Source organism: Hippoglossus hippoglossus, chromosome 5 (genome assembly GCF_009819705.1).
Source record: "Hippoglossus hippoglossus isolate fHipHip1 chromosome 5, fHipHip1.pri, whole genome shotgun sequence".
NCBI classification, from domain to species: domain Eukaryota; kingdom Metazoa; phylum Chordata; class Actinopteri; order Pleuronectiformes; family Pleuronectidae; genus Hippoglossus; species Hippoglossus hippoglossus.
In genome coordinates this window covers 20,503,365-20,520,169 of record NC_047155.1, presented here as the reverse complement: position 1 = coordinate 20,520,169, position 16,805 = coordinate 20,503,365, and the positions used below count along the sequence as shown (strand labels likewise).

The 16,805-nt window shown below is 41.8% G+C and overlaps 1 protein-coding gene across 3 annotated transcripts; it reads left to right on the top strand.

Annotated features, from left to right (window-relative positions):
• The first annotated feature begins 118 nt into the window (after positions 1 to 118).
• Positions 119 to 15,781, top strand: kiaa1328 (KIAA1328 ortholog). 3 transcript variants are annotated; one of them, XM_034584728.1, is made up of 12 exons: positions 119 to 241; positions 711 to 746; positions 845 to 1,107; positions 1,217 to 1,317; positions 1,463 to 1,578; positions 7,710 to 7,834; positions 8,852 to 9,231; positions 9,457 to 9,675; positions 9,867 to 9,962; positions 10,411 to 10,511; positions 10,735 to 10,833; positions 15,379 to 15,514. In XM_034584728.1, the coding sequence occupies exons 1-11, from the start codon at positions 187 to 189 to the stop codon at positions 10,785 to 10,787; spliced, it is 1,545 nt and encodes a 514-aa protein (XP_034440619.1). In that variant the 5' UTR covers positions 119 to 186; the 3' UTR covers positions 10,788 to 10,833; positions 15,379 to 15,514. The 3 variants fall into 3 exon arrangements, with proteins under 3 accessions (XP_034440619.1, XP_034440617.1, XP_034440620.1); XM_034584726.1 differs by having other exon boundaries at positions 120 to 241; positions 10,411 to 10,516; positions 10,733 to 10,833; positions 15,379 to 15,781; XM_034584729.1 differs by lacking the exons at positions 119 to 241; positions 711 to 746 and having other exon boundaries at positions 936 to 1,107; positions 1,234 to 1,317; positions 10,411 to 10,516; positions 10,733 to 10,833; positions 15,379 to 15,781.
• Positions 15,782 to 16,805: the final 1,024 nt, after the last annotated feature.

Genomic DNA, 16,805 nt, shown 5'->3' with positions numbered 1-16,805 from the left:
GGTCTTTACGCGCCTCGGGTGGGGGAAAAAGTCAGGTTTGACACATAACTGATAGGTGTCTAAGCCAATAGAAAGTCGCCTTTTTGCAGCAGAACCAATTGGCTCTTAGGTTGAAGCAGGAGAGGCGGGGCCGGGAGTCCTTAGCAACGCGCTTGGCTCTCAGGGAGTGGTGGCGGTTGATTCAACATGGCGGCAGGAGCAACAAGAGGTGCAAGTTCGGGAATATTTTGGATGAGTGACGGTATATCAACTTTTACTTAACTACATTAACTTTCTGACCTAGTGCACATTCGTACATATGTCACGAGGAGAGGAAAAACTTAGTCTCGCGGATATAACTTCCGTGTCAATGCGCGTTTGTTGTTATTTCTGAGGAAGTGAGAGCTCGTTAGCTACGCGGAGTTAAGTTAAGTTATTGTTACACTTTTAAAGTCACATCAATATGTTATATCGAAACTCGGTGGTAATAGTATTCACTCATGTCATTAACCGGAGAATTCATCATGCTGCTGAGCTGGAACGCAAAGGCCACGTGTAGTAGTGTGTTAGCTAGTGTTTGTTTTCTTCCTATGTGACTGGACAAGAAGATGAGTTATCTGAGTATTAGACTAGGAAACGATCCATCTGACAGTTAGGGCGAGAAAGCACATGCATGGCCAAGTTTCATTAAAGTGGACTAAATGTTAATATAAGTGTCTTGTCTTCTTTAGTGTCAGATGACGAGCATCCATTGGCTTTTGTTCCTGGTGAGTCTCAATAACATTGTTTCAACACTTTTGGAATATTTGCATGTATTTTTATCTCATGGGATCCTCTACTTCTCTTTGCCCATCAACTGTCTCAGGACTGGATGGAGAAGTGATCCCTCGGACCCCCTTCAACCTGGGACCAGACAGCACCGGCTCATTCAGTAGAGGGGCCACAAAGATGCGGGTTGCAGCCAGACGTAGCTCTGGTTGCAAGAGAGGTGGCAAAAAACCGGGCTACTTACAAAGCGATCGCTCTGGGGTTTATACTAAGGAAAACGTGTCATTCCAACAAAGTGCTGCTGTGTCAACAGAGCACACACCATCCCTGGCATCTGATGCTTTTCTCCCCCCACCACAGGTAATCCTTTGTGTTGTGTAGGCTTTTTTCCCCTCTGTCCTCTGTGTATGTAGGATCAAATATTTGAATGAATTTCATAATTAGTTCCTGTTAATGTCTTCTTACACAGGTTATTTCTGGGCCCAGCAGAGGAAGCAGCCAGGTCTGCCTGAAGGACCTCTGTTCTGAAGATAAGCGTCGAATTGCAAACCTCATTGAAGAACTAGCCAGGTAGCCAACAGTTTACTGCACTAAACTCTGAGATAGTGTTGAGGTTGATAAAGATGTATAATAGAACAATTTAAAGTGACCCCTGATTGTTTTATTTTGCACTGCAGTGTCCTTAAAGACTATTTGTTTATTCCCTGTTCTCCAGAGTGAGCGAGGAGAAAGAAGAGTCAGTGAAGCGTCTGAAAGATGAGCAGGAACATTTTGAACAGAAAATCCAACAACTGGAGCAACAGAACGTGGTCATTGCAGAGGAGAGGGAGAGTATCCTTCTAAAATAACTAAACAAACAAACAAAATTGGCAGTGATGGGTGAGATGATTCTTAGTATTTGTATAGTTTTTTTATTGAAACAATACTACCTCGATGTGCTATTGAAAGTTGCAGACTGGTTCAAAGTAGAGCAGTGAACTAATGCAGTTCTGTTGATCCACAGGGGTTGAAAACACTTATTTTGTTTGAGTAATCTAATTGAATAGTCTGGTGCGTTGATTGTTATTCAGCAAACTGTAGTGTCTTTACCACTGACTAATCTAAGCTGTGGTCCACTGAGGAGACCAGAGATCCCTTGAGAATTCCAGGACGTGATGGTTCGATCGTTATGGAAGATGCTTTTATAATGTTTGATAAAACTACCTGATAATATAAAAGACAAGATAAACTTTATTGATCCCACACCAGGGACTTTAAATTGTCACAGCAGTATTTAGTCAAAAAGAGGAAGACAAAACGGCAAAAGAAAGCACAAGATAGAATAAAAATAGTCAATAAAATAAAGTTTACAGAGGTATACACCTGTCACTACGCTGATACACTTCATATTTATTTTGAAATTATAATGAAGGTACACCATTTGAGGTTCTGCACTGCCATTATTAAATAATATTAAAAAAAACCTGCAAGAAAAGAAAATGTTGAATCAGAACAAAATGACACAAAAATGTGTGAAGGTGCAACAAGGTGTAACACAGAGCACACTCCAGGCAATTTCCCCCTTTAGCATAACTTCACCCTAAAAAGAGGAACTGAAAAGATCATGTATATAAAAGCCTGCTGCCAGCGCTCTGTAACACATGGGTGGATATCCTTGTAAGATGTTCTTAAAGTTCCACAAATGTTTTATTGCTGGCTACATGGCTCTAGTGCTGTATGAGCTATGCCATAGGGTAGTCTGCAGGGGGCAGTGTTGTCTTAGGTAAAGCTACGTACAGTCTTGGGCTGAGACTATTCAATCTGACACAAAAGGCAGAGAAAAGGAGCAGATGCATTTAAATTATTTGATGCTTCTGCAGTTGTCTTTTGTGAGTGGTTGTAGCTTATCTGTTGTTGTGTACAGAATCAATTTCATGGTTGGAGACATAACCCAAACCTTCTAAATCAACTCATCGTCATCCAGAGACGAATTTTGATATTTCCTGAGAGGATGACAGCGTTTCATTTCATCATATGGTTTTGTATCTCTCTGTGATTGTTGAATTTTAACTGAAGAACATTTTTTCAGTTCCTCCTTACAAAGTGAAATGAAAGTGATCACCAATTTATTGATGATCTAGCAAGAAATTAACACAAGAGCTGTAGTGATAGTAGGTTGTGGGTATGCAATAAAAATCATACTGTCTTCATAACAATTCCGCTCACCATATCATGGCCAGCAGTCAATTAAGGTTAAAAACACAGCAAAATATGAAGAGTAATTGACATGGCTGGTAAATTGCACGATTGGCAATGGCGGCAGGGAAAATGAGGAAAGCACAACTCAATTAAGGGCACTTTGGCTCGGAGACTTGGCATTTACGCCAAACTTCTAAACTCCATTAAAAAGGTATTTGAGAGGAAAAAGTGTTGGGATCCAAACACCTCCGGGGGATAACGTAGTCTTTTAAAGTGCATGCAAGAGTCATGAAGGCTCTTCTCAGGCAGCGGGGTCCGGCACTTCTCTGAAAGGTTAAGGAGACACCAAAGGCAAACACACTGAATGAGTCTTGTCAAGTCTAATTCCATTACGCCCCAGCTTATCTTATCTAACCAAGATTCAGGGTTGTCAGGGATATAAAGAATGTAGGGCTATACTTTAGCCCCGAGCCATCTAGGATGAGAGGGAAAAGGCACCCTTGATATTTGGGGTGTTCAGCTGACATTTGGAACCGACTGGCACACAGGACTGAAAATTGAGTTTCACAAAGGAAGGTTGCCTTTTGTACTTCAAGGCATGTTGGCATGGGCAGAAGTCAAGGTGGCGTTCCTAGCGCTGTGCCCCATTCTCCGAGCTGTATCCAGAACAAGGCACAGCAGATGCTACGGCTAATGCAATTTATTGCGTTGAAATAATTGGAGGGAATCCTGAGGCGATAGAGAGGGGAATAAAAGCCCTGTTAGGGTATGTCATTGAAAAGCTCTACATGTTGTGATAGAGGATTGCCAGCGTGAAATCCCTTTATAACCTCCCAGGTTTCGGCTGGATGACATTTACGATTTGGAAATCTGGTTCCTTCACGTTTGCTTTTTGTTTTCAACGTACATTAGAAGATTGCCTCTGGAGAATTCTTAGCACTTTTATTTCTTCAGCAAATTAAACCTCTAATATTCCTTGATATCAACTTTGAGTGTTGTGTATCTTACCTTATTGCAGGAATGAGTTATGTGTTTAAAGCTGTGAGCTGTGCAAGGTGCACTCTATTTATTGCAGGTGTTCAAAACAAATTAAACCCAGTTCTAATCTGTTTCTTCCCATCGAAGCTCTACCTTCTGACTAGTGTTCGCACAGATAAGATGCATGGTAGATGCCTTGGGTTTAACCTTTTTGAATTAAGAACTTTTTTTTGTGAGGCTTCCAGTATACTGAGCTAAATAACAGGGACGTTTTTGAAAATATAAAGATTCACTGAGCTGCTGCCATTTGAAGCTGAAGTTTAGTTTTGAAGATACATTTTTGGAATGGCTGTCTTCTTTTGTTGACTGACACTGCTTAAATGAATACAATCAAATCACGGTGGAACTATTGTCAGCTTATTGTGAAATAAATAATACATAATGCATTAAGTCTCTCATAAAATAATTGAAAGGAGTTGGTGTTGGCACACCTTTCACTACGAATTGTGTGGATTTTTGGCTTTGTGAATTGTTGGCTTGTGCATGGAATATGTCAACTTGCAGCTGACATATTCTATACACACACACAATAATTTATACAAATGTCATGTCTCTCCATTCTTCCCGACACCACTTAGTTTGTGACAACTCGCATTACATTTTAGTTGTGATCATAACAATGAAGACGGCTGAGAATGTCTCTGATGAGAATGGTTTTCTGTACGTTGGCTCTTGGAATTTTAAAGCCGTTTTCAAAATAATTGTGAGCTGACATGTGGGGTTATTTATTGCTTTATTGTGTGACTTGCTCTCGTGTCTTTTCTCCCGATTCAGTCGTATAGAAGCAGTTATGTAAACTGTCGTCTTCCATTAATTCCCCGTCATTGCCTCCTTACACACACATTCATACCCATCAGTCTCCTCCCGTTTCCCCTCACACTCCTGCTCGGGCTCAATCTGTTTGGCACACTGTGCTAAAACAGGCTTTAAAATATTCCCCCCTCCTGTGCAAATTTGTTCCACCTTGAAGTGGATTTCATTATTTCATTTGAGCCTCAGCCTGACAGGGAAGTGAATCATTTTGACAGGCCCCGTCTGAAGCCTCTTCAACCCGAGCCCTTGATTCCGAGTATTTTTGGAGCAGGGGGAGGAGTAACTCATTGTTGGCACTTTGCAGCTCAGATGTAAAGTAGGGGCTTGCCGAGTGCTTGGCCCCATTGGCTGACATCCAAGGCTATGGAGGAAGCATGTTTAGTGTAGCGACGGGCAGGGAGGTGCAATCTTATCAGTGTTCCTCCACTCGGTTCAGATTACCTAGCTTTCGCTGTCCAGGGACCTGTCAACACATTAACACACGTTACCTTTATTTACGGTGTTAGCTTGCTATGATGCTGCAGTCCTGTTGGTACTATAGACTTTATCCTACCATACCATCCTACCCTACCATACCCACTTGGTATTTGGACTTTGTATCCAGCATATTATACTGTATTTGTGACTAGTATGAACTTTGTTTGGGTTTGAATAATCACATGGAAATGTTGTTTTATGCGACTCTGGTAAAATATGAGCTGCATACATTTTGCGACTCGACACAACAACCCTCTATCTTAGATTGAAGTGAGGTGTAGCCGTATAAACGTGTTCAGTATCTCCTCTTCAATACCCTTATTCATGCTGCATAAATAGACCTCCCAGCACTGGTTTACATGGTGTGATGTCCTTGTGATGTCCTTAAGCTTTCCATATAGACCCACTTCCATGGACATTATCTGTGCAGCGGTAGAGGAGCCCGAGTTCGACGGCGGGTTCAATCAAAGTGTTTTCTCACATTTTCCCAATGTTTATGAAAGCCGCTGCATTGCAATTCACTGCCGCTGTCTGGTCGTCAATTCAAAGTCGTCCCCCGCTCTCTTCTCTTTCCCTCTGTTTCATTTCCACAGCCTGATTGAAGTCTCCTAGCATCCAAAGTGTTTTCTTATGAAGTGTTCCGCCAACTGTTCCTTCAATAAGACTCCACTTTGAACTTTGATTTTTCTTTTTAAAATGGGGGATGATTTTTTTTTTTTTTTCAAACGGATGCAGAGAAACTCATCAGCTTGGGGAGCGGGGCCACCATCATAAAAAGATATGGCCTGGAGGAACACACTTTATGGTCAGCTTTGGTGGGAGTGTGTGTGTACTACTTGCTTTATTGGAGTGTTTTTGTGTGGGCTGTTGTTTGAGTGCAGGTGGGGGGGAACTTGTGCTCTCACATTCTTGTTTTTGTTTGTGTGTGTGTTCTAGAAAGTTAGTCAGACTGGGGTGGATTATTGGACGTGTGCGAGTCTGCCTGTGTGTAGTCCCTCCATTCTCTCGCTCATTATCTTTGTATGTGCTGGTGTGGTGTGGTGCTGCCACTGTCATTAGTGGGCTCCTGAGGCGCAGCAGTAGTTCCGCTCCAGATTAGTTTTCTTGTGTCTGCCAGCTCTGTGTCTGGCAGATAGCCTGGCACGGCACTGCCCAGCTCAGCTCAACGCAGCTTGGCCCGACCCAGATGGTGAAAGCTCCGTGCCACAACAACAACTTTGATTTTTCTGGCCTCTTCTCCTTCTCTATTTTCAACTTTGCTGTTCTCTCTACTTTTCTCGTCCAATGTGTAATCGATTGCAGAAACAAGCGTTTAATTCAGATTGTCATTGTTTTTTTATTTAAATTGCATAAGAGAGATTTTTCCTCACCAAAAGGGCTGTTGTGTACAAGGTTACATTCTCAGTCATAGTTTTCATCTCTACTTTGTAAAACAATTTCCCATTTCATCAAAAATATTTAACCCAGTGTCTGTTTGGTGTGTTTTTTTCTCATCTAAATCAATAGGTGGATTTTAAAGTATGAGACTAAAGTTTCTATTCTTTTTGGTTTTGTTATTGAATGAGGTTGTTAGCAGAGTTGGGAAGTAACAAAGAACAAATACTTTTGTTCCACTAGAGTCGATTTTTAAAAAAATGTATCTGTATTAAATTTTTTTGGTGACTTTTTAATTTAGCTGCTACATTTAGCTGCAACACAAATATCTCTACTTTCTATTCCTCACCTTTTCCAAACAGGCTAGTTACTATTGTTTAAATGCATCTGAGGGAAATGATCCATTATAAAAATATTGAATTCTTGAGCATCGCCTTCCCATCAAGACAGATTTCAACCTAAATAGACATTAATACAGAAAAGACAGTTCCCTGTCGTAAAGCTATCAATGCATATTTTAAGAAAACTATGCATAACATGGCGTATCAAAAACAAACAGGCAAGAGAGGGCGACTCAAACGCTGAGAAGAGTTACCAATGTGCAACAACATGGAAAATCGCTAATTATGTCGTCAAATCGTCGACGAAGAAGCAGAGCAACAAAGCATTTGCAATCCCTGGCCTTATTTGAATTAAGAATACTTCAATACACAATTAACATTTCCTCCTGGACTATTTTTCATGCTCACAAATCTTTTCCTGCTTTGACCCATGTTACATTTTTTAAAATTGTATTTGAATCAACTGTGATTTATGTAAAATAATCTTTGTAATATATTAATGTGACATAAGTCTCGTTTCGTTTTGCACAGTTACAGCTGGTAGAAATGGTCTTATTTTTATACTTGAAGTACATTTAAGAGCCTGTACATTTATTTATTTATTTGTTTATTTATACACACACACACACACACACACACACACACAAATATATATGTAAGTATCTGTACTTTGACTTGACGAAAGAATGTGTGTACTTTTACTACCTCTGGTTGTTGGTTACTTAACCTTTGGTCATCCAGGCCTGCAGCAGCAGTACAGAGAGTGCCAGGAGCTGCTTGGTCTCTATCAAAAATACCTTTCTCAGCAACAGGCGAAGCTCAACGAGTCCATTGCCCAGCTCAGCCAGGCACCAGCCCAAAACAAGGTAGTGTATGGTTAAGGCTAAATGTATCATATGTTTTAGCTAGTGCACGTGCAGTGGAAGATGCATAGTAAAAATGAAGGTTGTACTTATATCTTCAGAGAACACACCTGTCTGCCATCCATCAGGCATTTGGGTGCAGAAACATCCATATGCAACAGCATATTGTTCCATTGCCAGGTGCCATAATAATGCATAAGAAATCACTATAGAAGTCAACTTAAGTCACTGGTTTGGTATTGCTGCGGTGTAGTGAAAACTCCGTCAAGGTGACACTTTGAGAGTGAAGACGCCTCTTTGGCTTCAGCCTCTGTAAGAATAGATGCCTTGGCCAACCTCGTCGTCCTGCGGTGGCTCTTGAGTAATGTGTGTTTCCCTGCTCTCTGACCCACAGCAAATTAGTCACAGTCTCTTTCCCAGTCGACCATGAGATGGGCTTTCCTCCTTATGTTTATCTCATAATGCTCCTAACCTTAGCTTACCTGCCATTTATGCTCAGTTGAAAACAGTTATCTTAGGCTCGTAGCCAGTGTTTAGTTTACACTTTTGAAGGATGATTTGCATTTATGCTGCTATAAAGTCCAGCAACACGCCTATACAAGTCGTGCAGTGAAAGCAGCATGTTAGCAGTCCGGTGTCTGTCTATACACAATGTGTTCAGTCACCTGCACGTGGGCTGTCATCGGAGCCCAACACAGAATCACTGTAGCATTAACAAAATAAGAAAATAAAACCGGAGAAGATTCTTCAAGTCACAGTTAACCACATTAAGTGCAAGTGATATGTGAACAGCTCTCGCAAACACACGGGAAAAGCTTTTACTGCACATGGCAACATGAGCAAATTAGGTTCGTAAGTGACTTCTAATTCAGTGCTGGTAAATTTTGCTGTGTTGCCCAGTGCTACATTAGGGTTTTATGGAGCAGTCTAATGTTTTTTGGTTGAAATACTTCATACATTTTTCAGAGGCTTCCCGAGTTGGCTAAAATGAATTTGTTGTCCTCTTTGTTCTCTATCCAGGTGCTCAGCAGTGATGCAGCCACCAGCAAAGCTAATGGCTCACTCTTGGATGGCTCATACCTCGGCCTCGCTGCTGCCCGAGCACGACAGCCTCAAGAGCACAGGAGTGGGAATGGAGGTAGAGGAGAAGCACAGACATCGAGCAACCCTGCCTCCCTTTCCTGTGCGAGTGAGCTGAGTCCAAATGATGGGCCAATAAATATGCACAGGATTCACAAAAAGGAGTGCAGGCAGCCACACATGGAGTCCTGCTACAGATGTGAGCGCTGCCAAGCCAGTGGTCAAGACAGTGGCTACGGAACACAGCAACGGAGAAGTGATAATAGCTCTCGTCTAGAGAATGGCCAACATGACGCCTTGAATCCACATGATTGTGAAAGGTACAGCAATTACTCTACTGCTACATTCATACTACTGGTAGAAAACACCCGGCATTTGCCTAGGCTACCAGTGTTTTTCAGATGGACAACGTAGCAGTATGGATTTAGCCTATGTTGTCATTATCATCCCACATGATTACATTACCTTTCTCCAGTTTTAACCAAATTGTGCACTTTATCAAGACATAAATTAAAAGAATTGTAAGAAAGTGTATTTACTCACAGGCTGCGGAGTGGGACTGCTATGGGCTCAGAGGCCAAAGAAGCCCTGACCAGGCCTCTGCTGGGTCATGAGGACTGGGAGGAAAAGAGGCACCAGCTGCTGCTGCAGAAAATGCAGTTGGAGATGGAGAGAGAGAAGCTGCAGGCACGGCTGGAGGAGCAGGAAGAGAGGCTCAACAGACAGAATCAGCAGCTCCAGCAGTCGCGTCTCGATTACAGCAGGTAGAATGAATGTGGTAACACTGGTTTATCCTTCTAGTTGTTGGTTGTATAGGATAGGTACCTCTCGGACAGAAGCAACTTCCCCTCCATGTTGAATTTTCTCGGTTTCTTTGTGCTTCTTCAGTCTTTGACATTGCAGACTGGTGGAACCTGGCCTTTCTCTTTTTATTCTTCTCCTTTATTCTTGTTAGGTTTCAACAAGCTGCTCAAGCTGAGCTCAGCAGCTCAAACACTGGGACTGGAGATCCTCAGCTGGAGGGCCCCTCCTGCCAAGATTTACCCTCCAGGTAAACTGAGTAGACAGGAAGACAGACAGTCCAACTGCAACTACTTTTTTCAGATACTCTTTCTCACACACACCTTATTTATATTGCTAAAATCTTATCAAGATAAAAAAAAATCTTATCAGTTGATATGGGTAATTCTGATAAATGTCAAGTCATTATTTCTATTGAGTTTAAAGACACATTTTTGCTGCTCAGTGAAGGAGCATGAAACCATTTATGTAGTAAACCTTCTCTCCATGCTTGCACAATGCATACAAAATATATTAATATGTATAAATATATATATTTTTGGTATATTGCTATTGTTGCAAATAAATATTGCAATATTTATTGTAATTATTTCATCGCTCAGCCCTACATCTTACAGATCAAATTCATACATATGCACTTACTCAAGTCGCACATGAAATCCATTTTGATATGTTTGATATGTGTCTGTGGCATGCAGTGTGCGTGGGGATGCAGAGGTACATCGTGCCGAACAGAACCTGCATGAAAAATGCTCACAAGCGGCACCTGCTCCTGTAGATAACGGTATGCAGACACATGGTAAGTTGTAATCTTGTATTCTCAGTTAATCAGAGTTATGTGCTTAATGGTCTACACACAGAGGAACATCTCAGCTCAAAACATCAAGTCTGTTGAGAGTTAGATTTTCTTCTGGGTTAATTTGAGCACTTTGATATGCAAGCAAAAAATTGGCAATGTGCACCAACAGGGTAATCCTTCAAACTGTCTTGCTGCTCTTGCTTCAAATAAAACTCTTTTGTCTTGCAGAGTCGTCCAGAAGGGACATGGCCACTAGAAAGTCCCCTGCAAGCCTGAGTAGGCCCACATCAGTCTCTGCCCTCCATAAGAACCCTGAGGCCAGGTAACACATCTACACTCAACATCAGTGATGCATTTTATAAATATTTACCATTCATTCTATTTACATAGTTTATATAATTATTATGTTGGTTAAACAGGGTGACTAACAAACATTGAAATGTTATTTGATTAAAAAATATTAGTTCATTAACTCCTTAAGGCGATTACTGAAGTTCTCAAAATACCAGCCATATTTACAACACATCAATATGATATAAGTTTTGATATAAAGTTTGAATCTTGAAGGTTTTCCTGTGTTTGCAGTTGCTGCAGTGTTAGACGCTAAATGATGACTTTCCTTAGTCTAGCTAACTTTTCGAGCTGTAAGAAGCTAAATGAAGCTTTTTACTGGTCTAGCTAGCGCTGGGGCCAGCCTGTCAGGAGACATGCTGCGTTCCATTAGTCGGCCTAGCAGGAACCGTGCAGCAGGTGTAATTGAACAGACTTCTGGATGCACACACTGCCCTCCCCTCTCTCTCTCTGCCACAGTAATGAGACAGAAAAAGCGAGCGTGAGGGAGAGATGTTAAATGTGTGTTTTGGGGTGAGTGAGGGGTGAGAGAATTGGATAAAGTGAGAAATAGGATGCAAGGAAAGTTCGAGCTGGTTGAGATGGATGAAAATGGTGAGAAAGACATAGGAAGGGAGGGGGGTTCTGAGGACAGGAATGAATCACTGAGTGCAAGCATCAGAAAGAACATTCATTACCCTTTTTTTATTGTGTGTGTGTGTGTGTGTGTGTGTGTGTGTGTGTGTGTGTGTGTGTGTGTGTGTGTGTGTGTGTGTGTGTGTGTGTGTGTGTGTGTGTGTGTGTGTGTGTGTGTGTGTGTGTGTGTGTGTGTGTGTGTGTGTGTGTGTGTGTGTGTGTGTCCCTGCATCTGTGTGTGAACTTCTAAGTTGCTGTGGAATTGTAAATGCAAAATAAATTGGGAGGGGGGGGGGGTTAGCAGCTGTTTGTTACCATGTTGATGCAGAACTTAACTTTTAAAAAATAATATTCCCAAAGTCGATCCAATATTTTTTTTCTTGCATCTTAGATTTCCTTTCCTTTGGTAAATGTGGTGGTTTAGAAAGCAACACAGTAACTGTTATGGCAACCTCTTTGTTCTAAACTATACTTCTTTCAAAACTGCACAAAGTTTACAACTTCTGTGACTCTTAAGCAAAGCAGAGCAAAGTCCAAGTTTAACTGTGTGCTCTGGCAGATAATAATAAATTCCAGCAGGGGACCCTGGGTTTCAGATCTTTTTAACATCTATTTACACCTCCAAAGCCTATTAAATCATTGCACTCCTAGCGACTGTTGTTTTTCACTGCCAGTAATGAGAAGGTCTGCCTTATGTATACCTTCATGTGCCTCTTTTCAGATAGTTGTAATCCTTTGGTAATTCACTGATTTGGATTAGACAAGTCTTTTACATGACAGTATTTTGTGGTTCTTCTTTTTAAATTAATTTAGCAGAAAGTACCTGCTCTTTTTACACAGCCTGTTCAAGACAATGATTTATTTACCTTTATTCCGCCTGGCTGCTCAGTATAAAAGGTGGGAGCTTGGAACTAGGGGGTATTGTTGTTCTCCTGGCAGTGGAGGTGTTGTGAGGAAGACTGGCTGATTTATATGTGTGTAAAAAGGACAATCGCATTGGTGGAGCCGACACCAGCGCTGTTGTGTTACCCATCATGCCTTTGAATTCTGAAATGCTGGTTTTCCAGCTGGGTTACGGCAATATGCTGGCTTGTTTGATCCAGTGTAAACAGGCAAAGGTGGCATAATGAGGGGGGAGCTCCTCATGGGCAAATCTGTCCATAAAAGGCCTTCTCAGAGCTCCTTGACTCAAATTAGCAGTGATGTGAGGTATGGTGTCATTTTTTCACTCACTAATTATATAGAAAAATATAAGTCATCAGTGCCTCGTGTTATTGTCATGAATATGAATCGAAATTGGCAACAACTCCACACGGAATGTCGATGCTTTGTGTTGTTTAGAGAAATGCAGTATTGTTTTGTTGCTGTAAGATTTGTCTTGTTACCTGAACCCTTCTCCTCCACTTGGCAGCAACACACACGTGCCCCTTGTGATGGTCTAATCTTAACCAATTCAATCTTGATATTGAAATGTGAAACGAAGCTGGGGTTAACATGACCTTCTTAATCCTTTCATGAATCCCATTGCTAGTTAGTAATGAGACAGTTCCAGTGCACCCCGCCCATCTCATCTCCATCCTTCCTGCCATTGCCCGCCTGCTATTGATTGGTTGGGAAATTGACATGCGGAATATACACACCGGCCATTATAGGGTTTTCATCTTACTGTCTGGACTGCAGATGAAAAGGTGGTGGTAGGGCGAGTGCTAAGACGGCTATCTTTAATGAAAGAGAGGAGCCAAATATGCAGGGAAAGTTGCGAGTGGGAAGAAGAAGGTGGTGGATTATTATGCGGCCTTGCAGAGCTAGAGAAACATACTTGGTGTACTGGTGCATTGGGAAAGAAAGAAGCCCAAAGGTTTTTATTTAGAGAACTTAAGAAGTATTTGAAGGCAGTATGCTTAATAATTGCTTTGGAGTAGTTGTGATAAGGCTTTTTATAAATTCATATGGGATCATAGTTCAGTTTGGGATTGAAGCGTCTGTGCAGTATTAATAAAACACAGTTAAAATCTACTGTCTGTAGTCCGGGCATTCTCCCTGAGGCTACTTACATTTCTAGTGTGGGGCACAGAAGATTTAAGAAGTTAACAGTACTTAAATATTGGTGATGTAGTGTCTCTAGATGCTCTCAAAGTGACCCAACCTCCCAGTTTATTTTTTTCCAGTGTCAGAAACTTGTGTTTCTGCTCCTGTTGTTTTCCGGCAGTTTCTGTTTGCATGTGGCAGTAAAAGAGATTTGCCAGGATTCTCTGGAGGGACATTAATATCGAGCAGCAATTCACAACTTTACGTCACACAAAGTGGAGCCAAGAAATGAAGTTCTCTGCAGCAATGTATACTCCTCTGAAAAATCCATTGGCATTCTCTCTAGCCCTCGTGCAATCTCTGTGCCCCCCCCCCCCCCTTCCTCCCCCTCCTCCCCCTCCTCCTCCTCACCCCACCCACCACCATTCCTGCCCAAACTGTACCCCTACCCCCCCCGCTCTCCCCTTGTTATAGATTGTGACCGCCCGGTAAGTGATGCATTATTCATTACCAACATGTCGTTTGTTGATGGATGGCTGTTTGAGAGCCCTGTCCGTTAAATAAATCAACAAATAAAAATGCAAATTCTCACATTTCGAAAGAAGGAACCCAGCCAAAGTCCCTCCTCCATATTCTCTTCCTGCCATCCTCTCTATCCACAAAGCTTCTCTCGCTCCCAGTCTTTCTCTTACAGGCAGGCCATATACTCTCGCTCATGCTCGCTCGCTCTCTCTCTCTCTCTCTCTCTCTCTCTCTCTCTCTCTCTCTCTCTCTCCCTCATTCCCCTTTGCTTTTGACAGGCAGGAGACCAAATGAGGAAGACAGATTTACTTACTTTAGCTTCAGTCTCTTTTTACATCAGTTATCATCCCTTGGCCAACTTCGCCCTCATTTACTTTCTCTCCCTCATGCTCAAACATATGCATGCATTACTTCATGTTTCTCAAGCAGAATATAGCCTTTTAAAGCTGCTCAGCCGCTGCTTTGTGCCGCCTGCCTCCAGCCAATGTGAGAACATGACATATCAAGGTCTGTAGTTACGTGTGGGGGAACACAAATGTGCCTGATTGGAAGTTTCACCTGTGTGTCTGCTGACCACCCACATGCATATCAACAAGTACACGCCAAAGATCTCCCTTACCTGGGTGAGCTGTGCGATGCAAATCGATGCAGCTTTAAACGAGCAGAGAATTATGTTAGCAACATCGGCGGAGCGTGCTTTAAAGAATTCATGTTTTGTATCTGGAATGGCCGTTGTCGACTGTGTATACACTGAATAATTTATCAAGCCAGCCAGACTGAGGGATTGAATCTCTATTAGCTTAATCTCCCCCGTTTTGGTTTATTTATTTCCCTGCACATTCCCTCATTTCTATTCCAGGGCAGAAAGCACCGGGTTCTCTTCCTCTTTTTTCTCTTGCACCTGCAAGAAACGGCTTTTCTGCCGGGACGCCCCAGCGGTTTTGAGTTGTTAAGGCTGCTTGTTAAGGTTCAGTAGGTACTTCAGCAACAAAGATTGTGTTACCATTTTGAAGAGATTTTCTTTTCTATTGTCTGTGTTAACAAGTGAAAGGTGAATGACAAATATTTTAGAACGAGTGTTGATCTTTAAGTAGGCTTCATCCTTGTGCATGTCTGACTCCTGCTCTGATTCACTTTAAAGTGGGAAGTAGTGTAACTGGCGGTCTGTGTGCTTTCCTTACAATGAAACAACGGCACAAGGATGCTCATTTACAACATCGCCTGTTTACAGGGCTCCACTGGGTTCTGTATTAAAGCCTGTGCCAATTCAACCACGGAAATAAGCTGAGGTCACGCGGGGGGCGGAGATGAAATGAATCAAGCAACAAAAACTGTTTTTTTATTCTTTCAGGTTGGATTTTTCTCTGGTTGAGTTATTGGATATCATTAGTCCAGTCTCTGCCCCTGAGCCCAACAAGCCGTCCACTCGAAGGACCAAAATGACACAACATAGGCCGACCCCTGCTACCCCCAAACCAATGGGCAGATCCCTGCTTACCCCTGCCACGCCTCATCCACAAAGTACCCAGCAGGACCTGGAGGAAAGCCAAATACTGGAGGATATTTTCTTCATTTACTGACAAAGAAGAAAATGAGAAGCACGAAGGACAAGATTCCAGTCACTTGACATTTGCCTGTTTGGTATTAACTTTTGAAACTGTCTTTTACTTTTCCAATCACATTCGAAAATCAGAATGAACAAGATTGAGCTTGTGTTATGTTGCAATTTTGAATAAAAATAAACAATTATTTATTAAGAATTGGCTATGCTTCTGGTTCTTAATTGAAATCTTCGGTTTCTACAGCAGGATAACCGTTGACCACTGAGCTATGTGATTGTCTCTGAAGACCTTGAAAGAATACATGCTAATGAACCTCACAAAACACAGTTGTATTGTCAATTCTACTAAAATGTATTATCCCCAAAAAATATTTAACCTCAGAGATTCACCACTAGCATCCAGTCACTGGTTTCATCAGCCATCTTCCTACTGTAATTCAAGAAAATCTGTTCATATATTTATGACGTATACTATCCATGACAGACATTGCCCTCAAAGGGGACACTTTTTTTTTTAAACATGTGAAACATGGGCGATCATGTATTGATAAGCTTCTATCAGTAATTATGACATGACACAGGACACTTTATTCTAGACTGTGCTTTATTATTGGGCTAAGCTGAGACGCATCATTCATTTAAAATTACAAAAAAAGAGTCCAGGGGACCAGAGAATGGTGCAGTCTGGAGAGACGGGGGCGGGAGCCTAAAGCGCACTGCCCAATCAGAAGCTTCGCTCGTCAGGACCCTGGCAAAGCTTAATAAGCAACATTCATTTCCCCACCCTCCATGTGTGCTGAAATTGGGACACAGATTTCCAGAATACTTTGAAAACCGTATGAAGTAAGATGTGATTTCTATCAACACTACTGAGCTTTAGAAATGAAACCACTGATAACAGCACTGAAAGAAATGATAGTATAACTCCTTTTGTTGACATAGTGCAGTTTCCATTGAATTTTGCTCCTAGTAGAACACATCAGTTGAACAAGATCAGAGCTCTGTTGACCCATACAAAGCATGGTGGGAAAATAAGAGGAGGGGTGTAAAGTTGTAGAAACCGAAACTGACATTTTAAGCAAGCAGTTAATCTGGGATTAGAGATGAATCACAGATTGGCTCTTTACAAATTAGCAGCAATTTATAGTGACCTCAAGGAATGTGCATTGTGGAATACGTATCTGATTGAGCAGTTGTTTGAACAGGGAGTGTTGGCA